Source organism: Lonchura striata, chromosome 3 (assembly GCF_050655825.1).
Source record: "Lonchura striata isolate lonStrDom1 chromosome 3, ASM5065582v1, whole genome shotgun sequence".
In the NCBI taxonomy this organism is placed as follows: domain Eukaryota; kingdom Metazoa; phylum Chordata; class Aves; order Passeriformes; family Estrildidae; genus Lonchura; species Lonchura striata.
The window spans coordinates 89,885,076-89,906,077 of record NC_140705.1 but is presented as its reverse complement, the minus strand read 5'-3'; the positions used below and the strand labels follow the sequence as shown (position 1 = coordinate 89,906,077).

The following is a 21,002-nucleotide window of genomic DNA, read 5'->3' as shown; positions in this document are numbered from 1 at the left end:
CCAAATGTATTTTCTGTACCTTGGCATTTTATCCACCTTGGCCTCAGTGGTGTAGAAGGGAGAATCTGTTTAATCTCTAATCCAGTTTGATCTGGTCTGTGGTAGTTGTTTTTTTTCTTGTTGTTTTTTTTTGGGTTTTTTTTGTTTTGTTTTGGTTTGGTTTTTTTTTTTTTTTTTTTTTTAATTTTTTTTGGCTGATGGTACTGGCTGGTATAAAATAGCTGCTCCAGAGCTCATTTAGGTGGCTTGATTACCTGGGAGATAGTAATGCTGGTTAAACTGAGGTTTCCTTGACTCCAGCCATTCTTTGGTTGACAGGATTTTCTTGTTTGAAATCTAACTGGTGGAATGTGTATGGAGGAACCTGAAATTTGGTGTACAATTGAATGCTTAGTAATGAAGCAAATCATGTAGGTTTCAAATCAGTTTTACCTTATATCATAATGTCTGGTTGGTTTGTGTAGTAAATACAGGTGACAAGTCTCACTGTTGGTAAAGAGGAAACTAAATGCATTTATGAGAAAACCACTGTTCCCCCTTTGTAGCAACAGCAGTGCTTAAGAGATAAAGTCAAGAGCAGATCTGAATTAAATGGTCAGTGAATAAAAAACATTTTTGAAATTACTTCCCTGAAACTTGTTAGTAGAAATAAAGCAATGTTGCTAATTACAGAACATTCAGAACATTTACTGTAACTTCTTTTGGTTTTTAACAAGTTGTACATCAGAATGACTTGCTGGGTTGTGAGGTTAGCCAGAGGTTTATTACTGCTTCTATCTGTGTGCTGGAGGGTTTCAGCTTCCAGCCTTGAATTTAAAATGCAAGGAGGAAAATGTTTTCTTCAGATGTCTTCTTTAGATTTGAAGCTCTCTTCTGAAGTTTTTCTTTGGTTTTAAAATAACTTTTGGTTTTGAGCTTTTCTGGCCCTGCTGGCTTTTACGTTTTGTAAAATAGCTTTCTGTTCCTCAGATGCTGTTGTTTGTGAGCACTTCTTGAAAAGTTCGTTTTTACCTTTCCATAATTCTGAAACAAGATTTGAGCAAAACAATCCATTTACAATTTTAAAATATTGATGTGATGCCTTTTTAGTTTTTAATGGAGTTTGAGGCACAGAAGGGGTAAAATTCAGTTAAATCAGATGCCTTACCTATGTGTTCAGCCTCGAGACATGTTTGGTCATAGCCCCCAGCAATGGTTAGCCTTGCTGTGCATGATTTATTTAGTCCTCAGGAGGGTGCTTGGAATGGCTCTTCCACGTACAGAGATGATGTCACGTGGTTTTCATTGAAGCCTGGCTGGGGTGGGTGATGTATTCCAGAACATCCCAGGCAGTGCTGAACCTGGCTCATGGCCAGGCTCTTGTGCCGTCATTCTCAAGTTGGACTTCTGGGTATATTGAGGTGTGGTACTAAATTGCTTTAAACTCCAATATCCTTTAGAGTTGATTGTTTAATAACACTCAAAAAGGATGGCATTTGATTAAAGTGCTGTGGTCTCAAAAGGATTTTCTTTGGCAGTGTGAAAACCTGCCTGGGAAGAAAGGCTTTTTGGTCTTCAGTGCAGTGATACGTTTCATTAATCCCATATTGTGACATCAAATACCGTTCCCCTGAACAGAGCAAGCTTGTCTGGAGTGTTTGGAGCTGGATAAAGCACTTCTTCATTATGAAACACAAACTGCTTCTACATCTTTTCTCATCCTGAAATGAAAAAGTGAAGTGTTCAGAGATGCAGTTCAGTGTTTTCCAGGAAGGTCCTGGAGTTGAGTGTAAAACTTTTGATGCAGTGGAAGCTGCTGTAGAGGAGGCTTTTCTGTGCAGAGATGAGATCTTTTAATGGAAATTCCTGGCCTGATTCATGAGGAAGATGTTTCTTTGGTTCTCTGTAATGAAGAGGGGATGAGCTACATGGCACTTCTGTATGTGTGCGTGTGGAAACAAACTCTGTGCTTTTTTTCAGAGTTTTCATGAATTTTCTGTTGAAAAGCAAAAAGATCATGCATTGATTCAATTCACCACTAAGGAGTAAAGGTGATTGTGGGACTGTATGGGAAAGTATTGTTTCTGAAAACTAAAAATAAGATGGTATTTTGACTACATTTTGGGATGAAACGATTCAGTGTGTGTATGCATACAAACATCCCCAGAAAGGACAGCTCAGCTTTAGCATTTGAAATTCTCATTTTGATTGCAAAATAATGTTAATTTGCTGAGTTACGTAGCTCACTTGATTCATTTGTGCCTAATATTTAATACAAGCAGAGACTTTATTAATCGTAGTAAATTAGAACGAGCTTGCATCTGCAGCACCAGCTAGAATAATTTTTAACACTTGTTAAATGCTTGTGCTCTGTAATTGCACAGAAGACTATGCTTGTGTGCCTTGAGGACAAGACGGTTTGTTGCAGGCGTGTTTGCTGTTTGTGTCCATGGTTATTTACCTGCTGTACTGGGCTGTAGCAGGAGCTCTGTGCTCAGGGTACAGAGAGTGCAGGAGAGGTAATGGTTTCCTAGAGCACATCCAGAGGTTAAACTGGAGGATATTTCCACAAGTTCAGGCTGCAGAAATGACTCATGTGAGATAATGTGATGTTCCTCACTGTCCCAGTTCCACTTGAAGCATTGCATAGCTTGGGTCACTTGGGAAAACTACTTTCCCTCCAGGAAGGGTTTCAGTTGTACTGGATGTTTACCTCTGTCGAGGAGCAACTTTCACAGAAGCATGACAGTATCTAATGGATATCCAGGAATGTTCTAAAATGCCTCAAGTTCATGCCCTTTCTCTATCAACCTTTTTTGGGACTTCGTACAAAAGTACTTCTCAGGCTTCGCATTCCAGAAAATTCCAGCAGTGGGGCTGGTCCAGGCCTGGAGCTGGGTCTGCTCCCTTTGGTTGCCCTGAGATCAGTGTACTTGCAAGGTCAGATAGTCTTTGAAGAACATTTTGTGTGTCCTGGGTGTTGTGGTTGGTGTGGCTTTTGTTTTGTTTTATTAGAAGGTCTGTTTTCCTGCACTGTCTGTCTCTTCCTGCTTGGCTCAGTAAAGGGCCTTAACTTGGCAGTTGTGGTTTTGGCCTCTTCAAGACTTGTTCAGCTGCTTCTGTGATGGAAAGAGACCTTCTAGGCAGTTTGTGGGGTCTTTGCATGTCCTGTGCTTTCCTTTCTAGCATAACACTTCCTTTTAAGTTCCCCAATCACAGTGCTTTTAGCTTATCCCATAGATTACTGCCCCTGAACAGTTTCTTGGACATGTTTAGCTGAAAAATGGTAATGAACCTCTGGGATGATTTTTGTCAGAACATAAATTTGACATATATTTGTTAATGCTGAAAATTATCTTTCCTAAGGAATGATAAATAAATGAGCTATTAAGTATCGAGCAGGAACAATAACACTTGAAGTAGAAAAAGTATAAAATGACATCTGTGCCAAAAGGAGCATTAGAGAATTGGATAGCTGCTGCTTTTAGGGGATTAAGAATATTACTTTGTTCCATGGATGGACAATCTCAGGAGCCTGCAGTGTGATGTGTGAAAGGGAGCAAACTTTTTAGATTGTCTTTTGAGCTGTGGTCACCGTTTTTACTTTCATTTTAATTTTTTAAATAGAGAAACTATGAAGCAGAGCAGCTGTTTTCCTCTGCTGGTCTCAAGGCCAGATTGATGGCAGAACAGTATTCAAGTTGTTAGTGCACAGCACAATGCTATTGATGCAGAAAGATGGAAAATACCATGGATTTGCAGTTGGAACTCTAAAAGCAATATTAACTTCTTAATTCCTTTTTGAAATGCAAAGAGTTGCAACCGTAGGCTTCCCTTAGTGGTTTGGCAGATGGTTATAACAGTTCAGTTTCTGGCTCTGCAAACCTGTTTCCATACTGGGGGGGGGGGGGGGCTTTCGTATCTTATTTGTAAATTATAATGCTTCAGCAAAGAGTGTGTTTTAGGTTTAAAACATCAGAACAGGCCTATGATGCTTGGTAATAACTCTTACTCAGTGCCTGACAGTGATTCTTTAATAATGACTGTTCTCCTGGAGCAGTGGGGATTGATCCCAGCTGATGATAGTGAGTAGTTCCACTTGCAATTGGAACTACCTGTAGAACAGCTCCTGTCTAGTATATAGCTAATGGCTCAAAGTCTGAATCTAGTTTTTCCAGATTTCACGAGGATGCAATTAATAAATTATCCCTTTTAATTCTCTTGCTTAAGCTTGGGAAAAAAAAAACACTACTGAATTTGGTCAAGTCTTAGGTTTTAAAACTTAGAACAGAGGGTGTGGATTATATCTTCAACAGAAGACATTCTTCTGGAAGTGACAAATTCTGAAGTCTTCAATGTATGCATGTTGTCTGCATGAGTCAGCTGACTTGTTCAAGAAATTATTGAAACAAGAGTTTTGGGTTCATGAATTTGAATAGCAAAGCATCCACCAATTCTCAGACTTCCTTAAAACAAGAAAACACTTGCCTGGTTTGAAGTTGCTGTCAGAGCTGAACTCCTGGGATGTTCACCTGGGTTGTGACTCCAGGCCCTCTGTGTGTGCCTCTTCCTGGGATTTGGGTGTTTTTGTACAGAATGGATCTTATCACTTGGAGAGTCATGGTTGCCCATGGATTTAGTAATTACGAGTGAGCTGAGGGTTAGGTGGCAAAATGAAACTTTGGGGCAGTGTCACTTCCCTACAGTGATCAGGGTTTTTCTGGTTTTACGGTGGAGCTGAAAGTTCTAAAATAATTTAGAAACATTTGTAGAAGAAACACAACAAAATGAATGGTTTTAAAACACTGAGCATGCCTGGTTGTCCAATTGCCAATGTAAGGTAAGAAAACCTAAAAGCAATAAAGCAGAATTTACTGAGTTTGTGGACTCACAGCATCCATATGTGTTATGAAAGCCCAGTGGTTCACACTCAAATTGTGCTGTATTAATGAAAGAACTTTTGAGTTCTGTTCTTGTAAGATTTCACAAGAGACGCTCTGTTAAGCTCCAACTTTAAAATGTGTAGGAATTTCTGTTTTTAAAATGGATCACCTAAGTAGACTAGACCAGCTCTGAACTTCTACATGCAGTGCAGGTGATATGTCAAAGCTTTCCGTGCACTTTACCAAACCTGGCATTAAAACTGGAGTCACACTTAGGAAGTTCTGTTTATTCTTGGAGTTCACTTTGATGTGGTACAATTTAGTGCAAGGACACTCTAGTCCGTAGTCTTTGGCTTCATTGAAATAGTTTTGGTGTAAAGCTGTTCGTACATCTAAAATATCCCCTGTCAGGATTGATAAAGGTGTGTTTTTCCCATGTAGCACACAAGAAGGATGCTCACTGACTCAGGCTTATCTGGCCTGTTAGTGGTGTTTCTGGTTTAAAACCATGAAGAATCTGAATTCAGAAATAATTGTTGCTACATCTGTGATATATGGCTTATCTGAATATAAATCCCTACCTCTTTTGCAGGTATTAAAAAATATGTTGTTGGCCTAATTATCAAGACCTCATCTGACCCAGCGTGTGTAGAAGTAAGTGAAGAATTCTCAGGGGAGGATAAGGGGAATGTTATGCACAACCCTGATTCCTCTCTTCTCTTTTCCAGAAAGAGAAAGTGTATATTGGGAAACTGAATATGATTCTTGTTCAGGTACGCCAGAATTCATAACATTTTATACCTTGCTCTAAAGTGTCTGCCATTGCTGTGTGTCTCACATGGGGCTTGGTTCCCTTTGCAGATCCTGAAACAAGAGTGGCCGAAGCACTGGCCGACATTTATCAGTGACATTGTGGGAGCGAGCAGGACCAGTGAGAGCCTCTGCCAGAACAACATGGTGATCCTGAAACTGCTGAGTGAAGAAGTGTTTGATTTTTCCAGTGGCCAGATTACTCAAGTAAAAGCTAAGCATTTGAAAGACAGGCAAGTATATATGTTTAAGTCTTAATGAACAGAGTAGACTTCGTGCTTGCTGCTAAATAGTTGCTCACACTTGGAGCCCTTGTGTGAACACCTACAGCTGTGTAATTCCATTTCTGAGCCGAAGAGGGTTACTGATTTTTTTCTTTGAAGCACTACTTTGGGATCCCCAACTTCCATTTTGTACACGCAGGGATTTGTACCTTGCTGCAGGTAGCATCTGTTGACTTATGGTTCCTATGCTTTTAATACAGCATTCAGCATTGATTGATTGTATTTCCTTTTTAGAATTTGCAGGCACAGGCTTCAAGCTACCTCAAATACGCATTTTTACCATGAAAATGGGGATAAACCAGGTGGCTTTAGAATGCCTCCATGGGTGTAGGTCTTAAGGATCTGTCCTGTGGGCATAGATATTTTGATTTATGAAATGTGGAAATGCTTAGTTTTCAATTATTATTTTTACAGCATGTGCAATGAATTCTCTCAGATATTTCAACTGTGTCAGTTTGTGATGGTAAGTTGCATTTCTTTAATGATGTTTTTAAAATTCCCCCCTTTGTGCCTAACAGTGTCACAATGCCATAAACTCTAAATGGTTGTTTACAGGAAAACTCCCAAAATGCTCCCTTAGTCCATGCAACTTTGGAAACTTTGCTACGATTTCTGAACTGGATTCCTTTGGGATATATATTTGAGACCAAGTTAATCAGCACACTAATATACAAGGTATTATTGCAAAAAATGATAACTATTAAATCTAAATACAAGTTGCAGAAAAGCTGTACAACACTTCCGTAATGCTCTTTATTTTTTTTCCTTCCCTCAACAGTTCTTAAATGTTCCCATGTTTCGCAATGTCTCTTTGAAGTGCCTCACAGAGATTGCAGGTGTCAGTGTAAGCCAGTATGAAGAACAGTTTGTAACACTTTTTACACTGACCATGATGCAGTTAAAACAGGTAAATGTTTATCAGAAATCTCCTTTTGAATTTTGCATCACAAAATATGTTTCTGTAGTAAGTTGATGGGTTTATGTTCATTATAGAGCTCTTGATAGGAAAAGTATTGTTTTTTGGTGGTATTTGTGGCTTAATCAGAAGATGCTGAGTGTGTTTTTCTGAACTGGATTGCAGCTGCATTTCTGCTCTATTGATTTGATTAGTTTAAAAGGTATTTTGGGCCCTTTGGCTGTCTCCTGGGGAAATGTGAACTATGTCTCAGGACCTAAACTGACCTAACTTCTGCAAGTTTCTTTTTTAATTTTTGGCACAGATAGAAACATGTCTCACTAAAAGCCATACATCAAATTTATATAATTTGATGATTCCCCTCTGAGTAGTTCAGATTCAGGTACATGTGTCCCTTCCTCAGTGTATTTATATATAAGCGGATGGGTGAAGGGTTTTTTCTAAGTATTTTCCTCTCTTGGCAATGTTGGTCCATCTTGAAGTTCTTCATAAAAAAAAGGCAACGTACACGACAACTACTTTGTATTAACAAGTATAAAAAGGGAAATTCTTGATGATTTATTTTTGTTAGATGCTTCCTTTAAATACCAATATCCGACTTGCATACTCAAATGGAAAAGATGATGAACAGAACTTCATTCAGAATCTCAGTTTGTTCCTCTGCACGTTCCTCAAGGAGCATGGTCTACTTATAGAAAAAAGGTTAAATCTGAGGGAAACACTAATGGAGGTAAGTAGCTTGATTTATCTCGTTTAGAAATGCATCAGGTGTGTTCTCATGCTCAAAGGATGTGATACTAATGGAATTTCTAGAGCATTTAAATTAAAGTTGGTAAGAGAAAAAAATCTAGTCAAATACAAAACCTCCTCATAAGGTTTGTTTCCTAGTATGCTTCAATGGCATTCTCTTTTCTGTGATCCTTTACCAGTGCAGTGTCTGAAAACTTGGTCTCACCCTCTTCTTATTTGTTCCTGCATGGAAGTGTTAAATAGTACTTCAAAGTAAATGAATATATTCTGTTTCCTTGGGTTTACATGTTCTGTTTGACTCTCACATGAAGAAGGGGTGTTGTATGACTTCATCAGTCTGTGTTTTCACTGAGCACCCAGAGCTGCTCCCTAGGGTCCAGCACATGCTGTAGGCCAGTTCCTCCATCTTGGTGTAGCTTCTTGCCTAGTTTGCCATTTCCTAGCTGAAAAGCTTTAAATAGTCTTCAGGGATGAGACTTTCTATGCAGTAAAGGTTGTGTGTGCCAGTGGCAGAGCCCTACCAAGTGACTGTGACAGTAAAACCACTGGGATTGTGGCAAATATTGAAGGTTCAGATAAGAATGAAGGGTTGAAAAGGATGAAGCACTGAGGGTACTGCTTCATGCTGTAGTGGGGGTAGGTCACAAGATTGGGGGTCTCAGGTGTGTTGTTTCAATTGTGAATAGCAATTTTGCTGGGATTGAACTGTTCTATGGTGAAAACTCCACTCCAAGGGAATAGAAGTTGCTCCATATCCCCTTGAAGAACCATTTTCTCTGTGCAGAATCAAGCCCTGTGCAGGTTTGGAGGTTGTAGGCTGAGGAACTGCCCTGAGATAGGGAAAAAACCATCACCCTAATTTTTAAACCTGGAGACTAGGTATCCTGGGAGGAGGAAGTGCGTTTTGCAGGTTGATTAGCTGTAATCCAGTACATCTGAATTACAGTCTGTTCCAGACAATGTTCTCAATATCTTCTGGAGGTAGCCCTCTACCGAAAGAGCTACCCCCACCAAAAAAAAAAAAAAACAAAAAAAACCAAAAACAAACCACCCAACCCAAAACAAACAAAAAAACCTCAAAACCAACAACCAAACAAAAAAAACCCATATAATTAAAATTGGCTGCAAATATCAAATTGTAGTTCATTTAGAAGCTGGAATCAGAGGCATATCACTTTTTTAGTTGAGCAGCTGATAACAGTTCCAGATAATTCCTGAATTTGCAAATAGTAAGCTTTTAAAATAACTGAGAATCAGGGGCACACAGCTCAAGACTCAAATTTCTACTTACACTGAGGCTGTACTAGGAGGACCTGTGTAAAGACATTTACAAAACTGGATTCTGAAGACTTTGTAATGTTTAATGCCTGCCTAAAATAGTTGCAAATTAAACTTTTTTAAGCTCTGGTGTAATAGAATATAAGTAGAGGTTTATTTTAAAAAGCTGTGTGTAATTCTAACCTGTTAATTCCTGCACTTTTTTTTTTTGCTGAAATTGTTCCGTGGATTCACTGGATCTCTGTACACTAGCAGAGGACTCTACATCAGTCATTTTAATTGATATTACCAAGAGAAATTGATAAAGATTAATGTATGGCTGTCCTGAGTCCCTCTTTTGACACTGTAGGTGGAGATACTGAATCAGGTCTTTACCTTTCAAAATGCTTAAGCTGTTTGAGTATTTAAACTATGAAAATATCTTCAGATTTTATAATTTCATTCTGTTTGTTCACTAATGGGCAATTGCTTTGATATCTTTTACCAGGGACTGCATAATAAGCTTAGGCAAAAAAGGTTTGTCTGTGTAGTTTTAATTTCTTTGGTTGGTATCTGAGCTTGTCAGAATTGCATCAGTGGCTTTCCCTGCTCAGCCTGCTCTGGCTGTTCTGTCAGGGAAGAATTTGAAAATGTTCTGGTAGATGACTTCTCCGAAAGCTAAGCAGTATTCCAAGGTCAAAGGATCCAGAACAAAGTAGCAGCAATAGTCTTGAGAATAGCAATCACTGATACCAGCTGGTGAGGCTTTTTTGAGGTTCTGAAGATGCCTTGTAGAAACTCCAGAGGCTGTGGGTTTGATAATTTACAAACAGGCTGGTTTGGTAATGGCATTTCTAAGATGTCTTTAGGCTATTTCAGATTTAAGAATACAAACACACTTTGAAAATAACAATAAGTGATGGGATTTTTGGTTTGGAGTTGCTCTGCCAGTCACAACTCTTGACCTGTAAGTAATGTTGTTGCAATGTTAATGCCTCTTGTTCCAAACTCTCAGATTCATTTGGCATTCCGTCAGGATTTGGATAACTGAACTTGAAGCAATGTGGTTTGACCTGCAGATATACTCACTAATTGGGTGTTCAAACCACTCTTTTCCAGGCTCTTCATTACATGTTGTTGGTATCAGAAGTTGAAGAAACTGAAATTTTCAAGATTTGCCTGGAGTATTGGAACCATTTAGCAGCTGAGCTCTACAGGGAAAGTCCGTTCTCCACGTCAGCTTCGCCGCTGCTTTCAGGGAGCCAACACTTCGATGTTCCTCCAAGGAGACAGCTTTATTTGCCTGTTTTGTCCAAGGTAATCCATGCTCAAGTGAAGGCACTCTGAAGATTCAGATTCTGTTTGTGAATTAGAGATTTCACTTTGTGTAAGGAGTGACATAAGAAAATTCACCTTAGAGTAGTCTATATTGATTGAGTTGATTCAACTCAATCAATGTGAAAATACTTTAAGATGACACCAGTATATAAGGAGATAATTAATGTGATATTTCAGCTTTTTAAAGATACTTAATTTTAACATAAATCTGTATTAAGCACTTTCTGTAAACAGAAAGGCTGGGGTGTTAGAGTTGGAGGGAAAACTCATGTGTTTTGGGAACAGTGGTCTTTAAAAGACCCCTAATATGACATAGACATTTTGAGGTTACTGTTGTAGTATAAATACTACATAGGTTGGGGTTTAAGTACTCTGCTGGTTCATTGGAGGGAGAGAAGTCAGCAGGCTCTATCTTCAATGGCTTGTTAGCTGACATGTCTGGATAGATGGATATAACCTGTCTGTGGTTGAGGCTGCCTGGGCAGAGCGCTCTGGAGACACTTGTGCAGCTGGGAGTGTTGGTGGTTGCAGTTTGATGGAGTTTTAACTTCTCCCAGGTTCGATTGCTCATGGTCAGCCGCATGGCCAAGCCTGAAGAAGTCCTGGTTGTGGAGAATGATCAAGGGGAGGTAGTTCGGGAATTCATGAAGGACACGGATTCCATAAACTTGTATAAAAATATGAGAGAAACGTTGGGTAAGTGAACTGGCTGCAGTTTGTGTGCTGTGGGTTTGTGCAGCTGCGTCAGAGTGCTACAGTATGTTATCTTAGCATCTGAATTACTGTGTGGGTGAAATGGTTATCAGCAAGGAGTACTATACAGACTGGAAAGGGAGGAGGCAGTGGCTGCTCTGAAGTTTGCTGTTTGAGGCATGTAGTGTTTTAGCACCTGATGGAGTGAGTAGTAATGCACTGCTTAATTTTGTCCTTAGGTATTGCAGTGATAATGAGTTTTTTGAGGCAGGAAACAATATTGGGAGTCCAAATCATAACTTGAGGTAGCAAAGGGAGTAGAGTTGTCAGATATTCAGGACATTATTCAATATTAAATTTATTCTCAAATGCAGATGGGAACACTGAGTGTTGAGCATCAGGCTGATGCACTAGGAATGTGTATGTTGGAAAACTTGTGAGATGCAAAGTGTATGTGTGTGTAGTGGGTGTTTTTATTCTCACCTGTCTGCTGGGGATGTAGGTATAGCTAATGTTAAATTGTTTTAATACATTTGCATGTGGATTATGAAAACCATTTTTGTTTCACGAAACAAATTGCTGTATGTCCTGAGCCTAAATTGTTTTGCCAGATACAAGATTATTTCTATGAAAATGCAGGTCAGGTTTGTATTGCTTCTGTTGTATTACCTATAAGATTCACCCAGAGAAAAACAAAAGCGGGGAGAATGTGGTTGTTTTCTGTGGTGCAGTAAAAATCTGTTTCTGAACCTGGCCAGAAATTGCTCTTGACTTGCTGGGATTTAAGAGTTTTATATTGGTGGCAATAATCCTATTAGGGGCTGATGCAAGTGACTGAGTTGTGATACCTCAATCTTGCACATAGACCTGTTCAGGAGCACCAGCTCCACTTTAATCGTGGCTTATTGCAACCAGCAATAAAATACAGAGCTGAAGAGAATGTATGAGCTTACAAACTGTGTAATGTCCCCCAGAGGCAGCCAATCCCATATTCCCTACAGGCCTTCAGTACAGATGCTTTTTGATAAAAATTTGCCTTGGTATCACATGGGACATGCATTGATTTAGACTTTTCACATCACCTGCATGTGATGCTTTGCCGAAATCCCTTCTCAATAAAATTTGTTCTCCATCTTTAAAATAATTTGAACAAATTTCTGCCTCGTGATGTCAGGACTTCAGGAAGGAAGCAGGACGCTTTTACCCAAGAGCTTCAGTGAATACTTACGTAACTGCTTTTGGGGTTCAGCTCCAGGCTGCTGCTTTAAAAGATTCCACGTTGATGTCTTTCAGTTTATCTCACACATCTGGACTATGCAGACACGGAACGAATTATGACTGAAAAGCTTCACAATCAAGTGAATGGAACGGAGTGGTCGTGGAAGAATCTGAACACCTTGTGCTGGGCTATCGGCTCCATCAGTGGTGCCATGCACGAAGAAGATGAAAAAAGATTCCTAGTTACAGTAATTAAGGTATGGTGGGGCAGAACTAACAGCTTGGTTACACTTCAGTTTGTGCTGAGGAGACAAAGCTTGCTCACATACTGCTCTGTGATCTTAGAAAGCTGCCTCCGTGGATAAGAATAAATTAATGGGAAGTCTTCCATCCTGAATTTAGGGGTGATGAATAAGTTAGCAATGAACAATGCATTTATCCAGGTAGCCTTTTCATCAGATAAATTTTAATTTTTGGTGTAATGTATTCTTTGGGGATGCAGAAGATACAGAAAGGGATTGCTTATGAAATACAGCAGTGACAAAGTAATCCACGACTGTAACTAGCCTAACACCTTGCTCTTTTGCTATATCTGTATATTCATTGATCAAACTTGAAGTTTGGTTAATACGTGGGTAATATTTTTACAAGAGTACTGGATTTTAACAAGTCATACAAACATGCTTACAGAATATTTAATTTTTAGTCATACAGAAGATGTAGTGTAATTTCTTCTCTTTGATGTGGAGTCTGTATTTTACTCAGCCAGTATTGAGTACTGTAAGGGTTGTTGAACTCACCCTGCAGGAATCCTTTGTTATAATTTAAAATGGAGATTTCTTAGTTTAAAACACAGTGATCAGGGTTTGGATGAGACTAAAATGATTGCATCGCCCCAGTCTTAATGCACTTGTTTGGGCTTTTATTTCTTCATTTGGATTTTGAGCTTGATTGTGGGCAACCACCTTTAATATAGCTACTTATAGGATGTTGTGCTTGTAATGCTTTTGATGGAACTGGACAAACTTGAAGAGGAAACTAAGAATCTGTTGTGTTGTAGGATCTCCTGGGACTCTGCGAACAAAAACGAGGAAAGGACAATAAAGCCATTATTGCATCAAATATAATGTATATAGTAGGTCAATACCCCCGGTTTTTGAGAGCTCACTGGAAATTTTTGAAGACAGTAGTCAACAAGCTGTTTGAATTTATGCATGGTAATTATCTACCTTTTGAAATTTGCTGTTTTAATTATTAAAAAAAGATGCCTATACATGGAGAGGAAAAAATACAAAGCAGTAACTGCCTTAATTTCATTTAGAAACTCACGATGGCGTGCAGGACATGGCTTGTGATACCTTCATAAAAATAGCACAAAAATGCCGCCGACACTTTGTCCAGGTTCAGGTGGGAGAGGTCATGCCATTTATTGATGAAATCTTGAACAATATTAACACAATTATCTGTGACCTTCAGCCACAACAGGTAGGTTCTGTTTGGGGTTATGGATAATTCTTAAAGATTAATGCACAGTTCTTCCTGTTGAAATGTAGGGGAGTTTTGCAAGGGCTGAATTATATTTTTTAGGGACAGTGTTAGGGTATGAATACCATGATCAAATTGCATTGCTGAGATGTCAGTTGAAATGTTTGGAAGGAGAATTAAAGTGCATTTAATTGGAATTTTGATTTCTGGAATGTCTTCAAGAGGACACTGCATGTAACTTGGTAGTTCTGCTTTGGGAAAGAACAATATCCTACTTCTACAGTATATATCTACATATCTTATTTTTTGGAAGGAGGGAGTGAAAAGCAATCCAAAAAGTGAAAACCCAAAATCCAGTCCTTTCCAAAAAAGGAAGGGGAAAACCGTCTGGGAAGGGCATGGCTCATGAAATGAGAGCAGTGTGTACCTGCACACTGAATGTACTGAAACTTCAGGCAGAGTGGATCTGGCACCTGGAAAAAGATGCTTCCAGGATGGATGGGAGCCAGTGCACAATTCAAACATGTCTGGTAAAGCGGAGTTTTTCCTTAGTCCTTTTTTACCTCAGTGTTTGTGGTGTTGCTGTCCCCATCAGGTGCACACATTTTACGAAGCAGTTGGATACATGATTGGGGCACAGACAGACCAAACTGTGCAGGAGCATCTGATAGAAAAGTACATGTTGCTGCCCAACCAGGTGTGGGACAGCATAATTCAGCAGGCAACCAAGGTGAGCTCTTCCATTTTAATGTGTTTTGTGTTCAGGTCAAAAACCTTGCTAAACGTTTGCCCTCCCCTGGTTGTATTTTTCACACTAATTGCACAGAGTTGGGCTGGACTTCATTATATGATGGTTGAGACAGAGATTGACATGACTATGAAGGGGTTATTTTGAGAGAGGAGACTTAAATGACAAAATAAATACTTGTTTAAATCTTGATTTGAAGTACAGTCTGTTACTGTACAGAATTCATTTCAGTAGTTTTTTTCCAATGCCTCCCTTTCACTTGGCTTTTGGGTAACAAAAGTTAAAGTGCTAAAAATACTGTTCACTGCTCTTCCTTTCTGCTTCCACCATTCTCTTAAAGTACATATTTTCTTACTTTATCTTCTGTTTATTTCTTTTGAAAATACTTTTTATCTGTACGCATTAAAGAACAACAGTCTTGCACTTCAAGAGACAACCCATTTGCACTTAATCTAATTAAGGGCCTGAACCTTAAGCAAGCTCGAGTTACTTTTCCTACCCTGATTTCTCCCAAGAACATACTGCATTTCCATTGGACCCCTTCTATCTGTTTTCAACTTCTTAATCTCCTTAGTTTTTCTTCTTTAGAGTAATGCTTGTAGCACTGCAGCAAAAATAATTCTGCAGAAAAGCAGAATGAAATGAAGTTTTTATCCTGACTCTGTTGGAAGTAGTGGCAAATGCCATGAAATAGACTTCAGGATCTGTATAAAAAGTCCATAAATTTGAGTGATCTGTTCTTTAAGACAGTGTATAAAATAAATTATTTAAACTTAGGATTTTATATTGAAAGCCAAAGGGTAGTTGTGTTCACTAATGAAGATGAAGTCTATTTATTTTTTTTTTTCACAGAATGTTGATATTCTAAAGGATCCTGAAACAGTTAAGCAGCTTGGTAGCATTCTGAAAACCAATGTACGAGCATGTAAAGCAGTTGGCCACCCCTTTGTGATTCAGCTTGGAAGAATTTATTTAGATATGTTGAATGTGTACAAGTGCCTAAGTGAAAATATTTCTGCAGCTATTCAGGCTAATGGTAAGAAATTCCATGCTCTTTCTGAAAATGAGGTTTAGCAGTGTCTGCCATTAGGTTCCATAGTACATCCCAGTTAGGTTAATTTTACTGTTTGGGAGAGTGGAGAAGGACTGAAAGTGCTCACTTAAATCTTTCTTTGTTAACAGATGTTGTATTCAAATAAAGAACACCCAGCTTTAGAGGGAGGAAGAAACATCTATAAATGATCAAGTTTAGGAGAATGCAGAACACCAGGGATGCTCACTCCAAATTGATAGGCTACACTGCATCTCAGCAAGATGCTTATGTTCTTTTACCTTGCTCTGCTTTTGAGTATTAAAGGACTGTCTGTAAATAGAATCTCATTCATTACTTCAGAAAATGTCAGCAGGGTTTTAGGATGAGAGTGTGCTGCTACAAGGCTGTCTAGCAGAAATGTAATGAGTGAAGATGCCTGAAAGTTATGGTAAACCAGGCTTGCAATCACAGAAGGAATTCTCAATTACTTCCCTTATTTTTACCAGCTAACTTAGGGTCTGTGGCATCTCTGCAGAATGTGCTTCTGTAGTTGTCCATTACAAGATGAAATGAGTCGGTTGCTGAATTCTGTGCTGTGCCCAGTTTTCTGGCCAGTGCACAAGATGTACCTGGAAACTGGAATGTTAAATGCAGTTTGGTAACTGCACAGCTAGTTTACCTTGAAGTAGCTTCTCGGAATTCAGAATAGAACTGGCAGAAAAATCAATAACTTTTCATTCAGCTGATCTAATGGCCAGAATTCATCATTGCCAGACACAGTGAAGTTGAGGAAACAGTTGCTGGGGCTGTGGGCCTGGTGAGCTCCTAGAGCAGCAACTGTGATTGCAGTTGCCTCAGAATGTTTTTACAACTGGCAAAGATTAAAGACAAAGGAAGTCTTTAGTAGTCTTTAATAGTCTTTGCCAATTCAGATATAAAAGTCAAGTATTCTTTGTTTTGATTATATCAAGTTAATTTGATGGGGTTTTTTTGTTTTCACTTTTTTTGGGGGGGGGGAGGGGATTGTGTTTTTGTTTTGTTTTTATTTATTTGTTTCTGGTTTTTTGTTTGATTTTTGCATTTTGGCACCTCACATAATTAACTGAAGCTTTAAAATTTTCCAGGTGAGATGGTAACAAAGCAGCCCTTGATTAGAAGTATGAGGACTGTAAAAAGGGAAACTTTAAAATTAATTTCTGGCTGGGTGAGCAGGTCCAATGATCCGCAGATGGTAAGTGGATGCATTTTATACAAATAACTCCTAAGACAGAATTGAGAAGAACTCTGCTTTGTGTTAAGTTGTTGGTCACAAGAACTTCCTTCAGGAGGTGTGTAAAATATAATGGAGGAAGAGAAATTAAAAGAGGTAAGCCTGAGCAATGCTTGAGATACTTCAGTTAGTTTAAGCTGAGAGTAGTCCTAAGGGGAGACAGGAGATTTAATATGGAGACGGTGGATGGGAACTTCAACTTTGTCAGGAAATTTATTACCTGTTACTGAAGGAGGAACTAACTTGGCTGCGAACTGTGCTGGAGACTCTGCCCAGTAGCTGCACTTCTATAACATGGCTTACTCTTCCAACCAGGTAGCTGAAAACTTTGTTCCTCCGTTGTTGGATGCAGTTCTCATCGACTACCAGCGGAATGTGCCAGCTGCTCGGGAACCCGAGGTGCTCAGTACCATGGCTATCATTGTCAACAAGCTGGGGGGACACATCACTGCTGAAATACCTCAGATCTTTGATGCTGTTTTTGAGTGCACACTAAACATGATCAACAAGGTATTTCTCTTTGAAACCTGAGATAAGACATCTTCCTCTGGACATCATTGCAATGTGTGGGATCTTGGGATTCATGATTTTCTTCCAGTCACAGAGTGTATTTGTAGCACTTGACAGAATTTCTGCTCAAATGAGTGTACTTGTTTTACAGTTGAGCTGTCTAGTTAGATAACTTAAATTGCTTTAAATTTCTTTGGTTGGCTCTTCATTTAAGCCATTAGTAATTTTTCCGGGGCCTTGGAGTGCTGCACTTCTGCAGGCAGAAGTCAAATGTTAGTGTAGGACAAACTGCTAAAATTGATAAATATTTAAAGTGCAAGAACACCATTACTGCTCAGTTAAGTATTTATTTCTTCACTAAGTGTGCAGTATGTACTGACTTACTCTGTTTAATGGAAGATGCCATGACAGAACTTAAGGAAACTTGGCTTTTTCCCCTTTTCCCTTCTAGGATTTTGAAGAATATCCTGAACATAGAACAAACTTCTTCTTGCTACTTCAAGCTGTAAATTCTCACTGCTTTCCAGCCTTCCTGGCCATTCCACCTGCACAGTTCAAACTTGTCTTGGATTCTATTATTTGGGCTTTCAAACACACAATGAGAAATGTTGCAGATACAGGTAAATGGAAGTGTTTAATACAGGTCAGAGATTTTCTAGTAGATGCTGTTCTTTTACTTCCTTGTCTTTAATCAAAGTTAGCATATTGTGCACATGATTCTTCATTAGCACAAGGATAGAATTCCTCTGTCTAAGCTCTAAGGTGTCAGCCAGGGACCCATGGATGGGCTATTTGGTTGTTGAGTCATTCCTGTAGTTGGAAGAGAGCACCAAGTTTCTTCTTGCTTTTTTTGCCACCTGAGCATTGGCACTCTTCTGAAATGGCTGAACAGATGCAGTAGCTTAAAATGGTGCCACAAAAAATTGTGGAACCAGTGATTCTTTTAGCCATTTAGGGATGGGGAGAAAGGATACTTTTCAGTTGCATTTCACCAAGTGAAGTAATTAAAGTTTCCATTTAAATCCAAACATTAAAACATATTTCCTTATTGAAATAGCCAACACGTGTCTGGGTAGAGGGTTTTGCGCATTAAATGGTGTGATTGGCTTTTTATGCTAATGAATGCTAATGATAGTATAATGAAGCTGAAAGGGGTGTGCCATGTCTGGGAGGCAGTGCCGTCTAGTGCCAGCCTGGGGCAGTGCCTCACAAAGCCATCACGTGTGCCATGCTGGGCATCCTGCTGCTCATCAGGATTTCTTGGTATATTCCTGTTGTTTGAAAAGGCCCAAATCTCCCAGCTGTTGGAATACTGTTCTCTTGGTCACTTTTTCAATGCCTGTTTTTCAGGACTTCAGATCCTTTACACCCTGTTGCAGAACGTTGCACAGGAGGAGACTGCTGCCCAGAGCTTCTATCAGACATATTTCTGCGATATCCTCCAGCACATCTTCTCTGTGGTCACAGACACCTCTCACACTGCAGGTGAGAACGTGCCTGTGTGTGAGGCAGGTGCTGCAAAGCACCCCTCTGAACATCAAAATAATGTCACACAGAACAGGATGTTCTGAATAACAACTGCCTATGTGTGCCTTTGATCTGCACAGGTTTGACAATGCATGCATCAATCCTTGCCTACATGTTCAACTTGGTAGAAGAGGGAAAGATAAGTACTCCTTTAAACCCTGGAAATCCAGTGAATAACCAAATGTTTATTCAGGAGTATGTGGCTAATCTCCTCAAATCTGCATTTCCTCACCTGCAAGAGTAAGTCTGCCTTGATTCATTAATGCTTCTCTGTGGGTTCTTACTTCTTGGAATGCTAACTGATGTGTTTGCTGTTAGTGCCCAGGTTAAGCTGTTCGTAACAGGACTCTTCAGTTTAAACCAGGATATTCCTGCCTTCAAGGAACACCTAAGGGATTTCCTGGTCCAAATCAAGGTGTGTTGGGCATGCTTTTCTCAAGAAATTAAAAGTAATATTCAGCAGGATATTGTCAGAAAGCTTTTGGAAAGTGTGGAGTCATTGCTTGTTTGAGAAATAGAAGTTATTTTGCATCTTTTTAAAATGCAGTGAGTACTCAGTCCAGTGGCTTGTGTGACCAAGTAGTGTTCATGGAACCTGTTCCACTGGGATTTCGCTTCATAAATTGGGTTTGTACATCACTGCTTGTGTTTTACACTGTGCACACAATCCTTATGTCTTAGGACAACTGCAAAACTAAATATAATGGGAAATAAGTGTGAAATTGAAAACAAATTGAAACAAGTGTGAAATTGAACTAACTAAATTAGAACTAAATCTAATGAGAAATAAATGTGTTTTTAACCAGATTTTTTTTTTCCATTCTGCTTGGAATTGGGACCAGTTTTGAAATTCAGTACCCTAATGCTATGCCTTTTTTTTTTTTTTCTAAAGATGCTGGAATGATAAGATTGTAGGAAATAGTTTGTTAATTAGTTTTGAGATGAATTTTCAGGTATTTCAGACTTGTAATGATTCTGCTTTAATGGTGATAGACTCCAGATGCTGGGTTTGGCATCCCATTCTGTAGCACATCGTGAACATCTTTAAATATTGCTTTATATTAGTTGTGACCTTAAGAACAGAAAACCATGCATGTAGCCTGTCAGGGAACAGGGAGGGAAGATGTTTCATGTATAATTTTGGAAGCTGTTACTCTGCCTTAAGCACTTGACAATAAACTGATGTTTTTGTGTGAATTATCCCAGGAATTTGCAGGTGAAGACACATCAGACTTATTCTTGGAGGAGAGAGAAACAGCCCTTCGACAGGCTCAAGAGGAGAAGCATAAACTTCAGATGTCTGTACCTGGCATCCTTAATCCACATGAAATTCCTGAGGAGATGTGTGATTAAAACAAAAATAAAACAAGTTTTGCAGTTTTCTTTCTGTACAGCTACTTTGTTGTGATAGAAGAAAACAGCACTTGGATATTTGTTGACCAAAATGATGCCAATTTGTAAATTAAAATGTCACCTAGTGGCCCTTTTTCTTATGTGTTTTTTGTATAAGAAATTTTCTGTGAAATATCCTTCCATTGTTTAAGCTTTTGTTTGGTCATCTTTATTTAGATTTGCATGAATTTAAAAATTAAGGCATTTTCAAAGTAATTACTTCATGCCCATTTTGTGGCTAAGGGGAAAATAGGCAAAGCGTAACTTGTAAAAGACTATATTGCAAAATAATACAATTTCCTTTAAGGGTATTGACTTCTAATTTGGAGTAATTTTCTTTCTAGTCTGTCCTACAGTCTAGGAGGAAAGGTAAAGAGTAAAGCAGACTGAATTGTTAAGCAGAGGATTCTAGTGCTGCATTTGTTCTGATCAGTTAACAGCTTTCTGGACTGAGTGGTAAGGCTATAGGCTATGTGTATTCGCAAGTTGTATGGCAAGTTTGCAGCAAGATCATGTGCATATCATCCCATTGTAAAGCAACTTCTAAAGAGTATGGGAACACAGTACAGTTAGTTATTTTTACACAGTTCTTTTGTTTTTGTGTGTGTGCTGTCGCTTTGTCGACAACAGCTTTTTGTTTTCCTCAATGAGGAGTGTTGCTCATTTGTGAGCCTTCATGAACTCGAAGTGAAATGGTTAAAATATTTATCCTGTTAGAATAGGCTGCATCTTTTTAACAACTCATAAAATAAAAAAAAACAACTGGCTTTTGAGATGAATTATACTAATTTACATTGTTTACCATGCTGTAGTGCTTAAAGAACACTACTTAAGAGCAAAATAAACTTGGTTTACATTTATTTTTCTTTCTTTGGCTTATTCTTTTATTGGATGAAAATGCTGTGATCA

At 38.9% G+C, this 21,002-nt stretch overlaps 1 protein-coding gene across 5 annotated transcripts in view; it reads left to right on the top strand.

Annotated features, from left to right (window-relative positions):
* The window catches only part of XPO1 (exportin 1), a 34,942-nt gene extending 13,989 nt beyond the window's left edge, over positions 1 to 20,953 (top strand). For all 5 annotated transcript variants that reach the window (XM_021527486.4, XM_085576973.1, XM_021527487.3 and 2 more), the window contains 21 exons: positions 5,455 to 5,516; positions 5,591 to 5,635; positions 5,724 to 5,905; positions 6,371 to 6,419; positions 6,512 to 6,631; positions 6,735 to 6,863; positions 7,444 to 7,602; positions 9,999 to 10,196; positions 10,775 to 10,913; positions 12,204 to 12,385; positions 13,189 to 13,345; positions 13,450 to 13,613; positions 14,209 to 14,343; positions 15,214 to 15,397; positions 16,519 to 16,625; positions 16,980 to 17,174; positions 17,626 to 17,794; positions 18,525 to 18,659; positions 18,782 to 18,941; positions 19,020 to 19,116; positions 19,908 to 20,953. In XM_021527486.4, coding sequence (XP_021383161.1) covers positions 5,455 to 5,516; positions 5,591 to 5,635; positions 5,724 to 5,905; positions 6,371 to 6,419; positions 6,512 to 6,631; positions 6,735 to 6,863; positions 7,444 to 7,602; positions 9,999 to 10,196; positions 10,775 to 10,913; positions 12,204 to 12,385; positions 13,189 to 13,345; positions 13,450 to 13,613; positions 14,209 to 14,343; positions 15,214 to 15,397; positions 16,519 to 16,625; positions 16,980 to 17,174; positions 17,626 to 17,794; positions 18,525 to 18,659; positions 18,782 to 18,941; positions 19,020 to 19,116; positions 19,908 to 20,054 — 2,915 coding nt within the window. In that variant the 3' untranslated portion in view covers positions 20,055 to 20,953. The remainder of the gene's footprint in view (positions 1 to 5,454; positions 5,517 to 5,590; positions 5,636 to 5,723; positions 5,906 to 6,370; positions 6,420 to 6,511; positions 6,632 to 6,734; positions 6,864 to 7,443; positions 7,603 to 9,998; positions 10,197 to 10,774; positions 10,914 to 12,203; positions 12,386 to 13,188; positions 13,346 to 13,449; positions 13,614 to 14,208; positions 14,344 to 15,213; positions 15,398 to 16,518; positions 16,626 to 16,979; positions 17,175 to 17,625; positions 17,795 to 18,524; positions 18,660 to 18,781; positions 18,942 to 19,019; positions 19,117 to 19,907) is intronic.
* Positions 20,954 to 21,002: the final 49 nt, after the last annotated feature.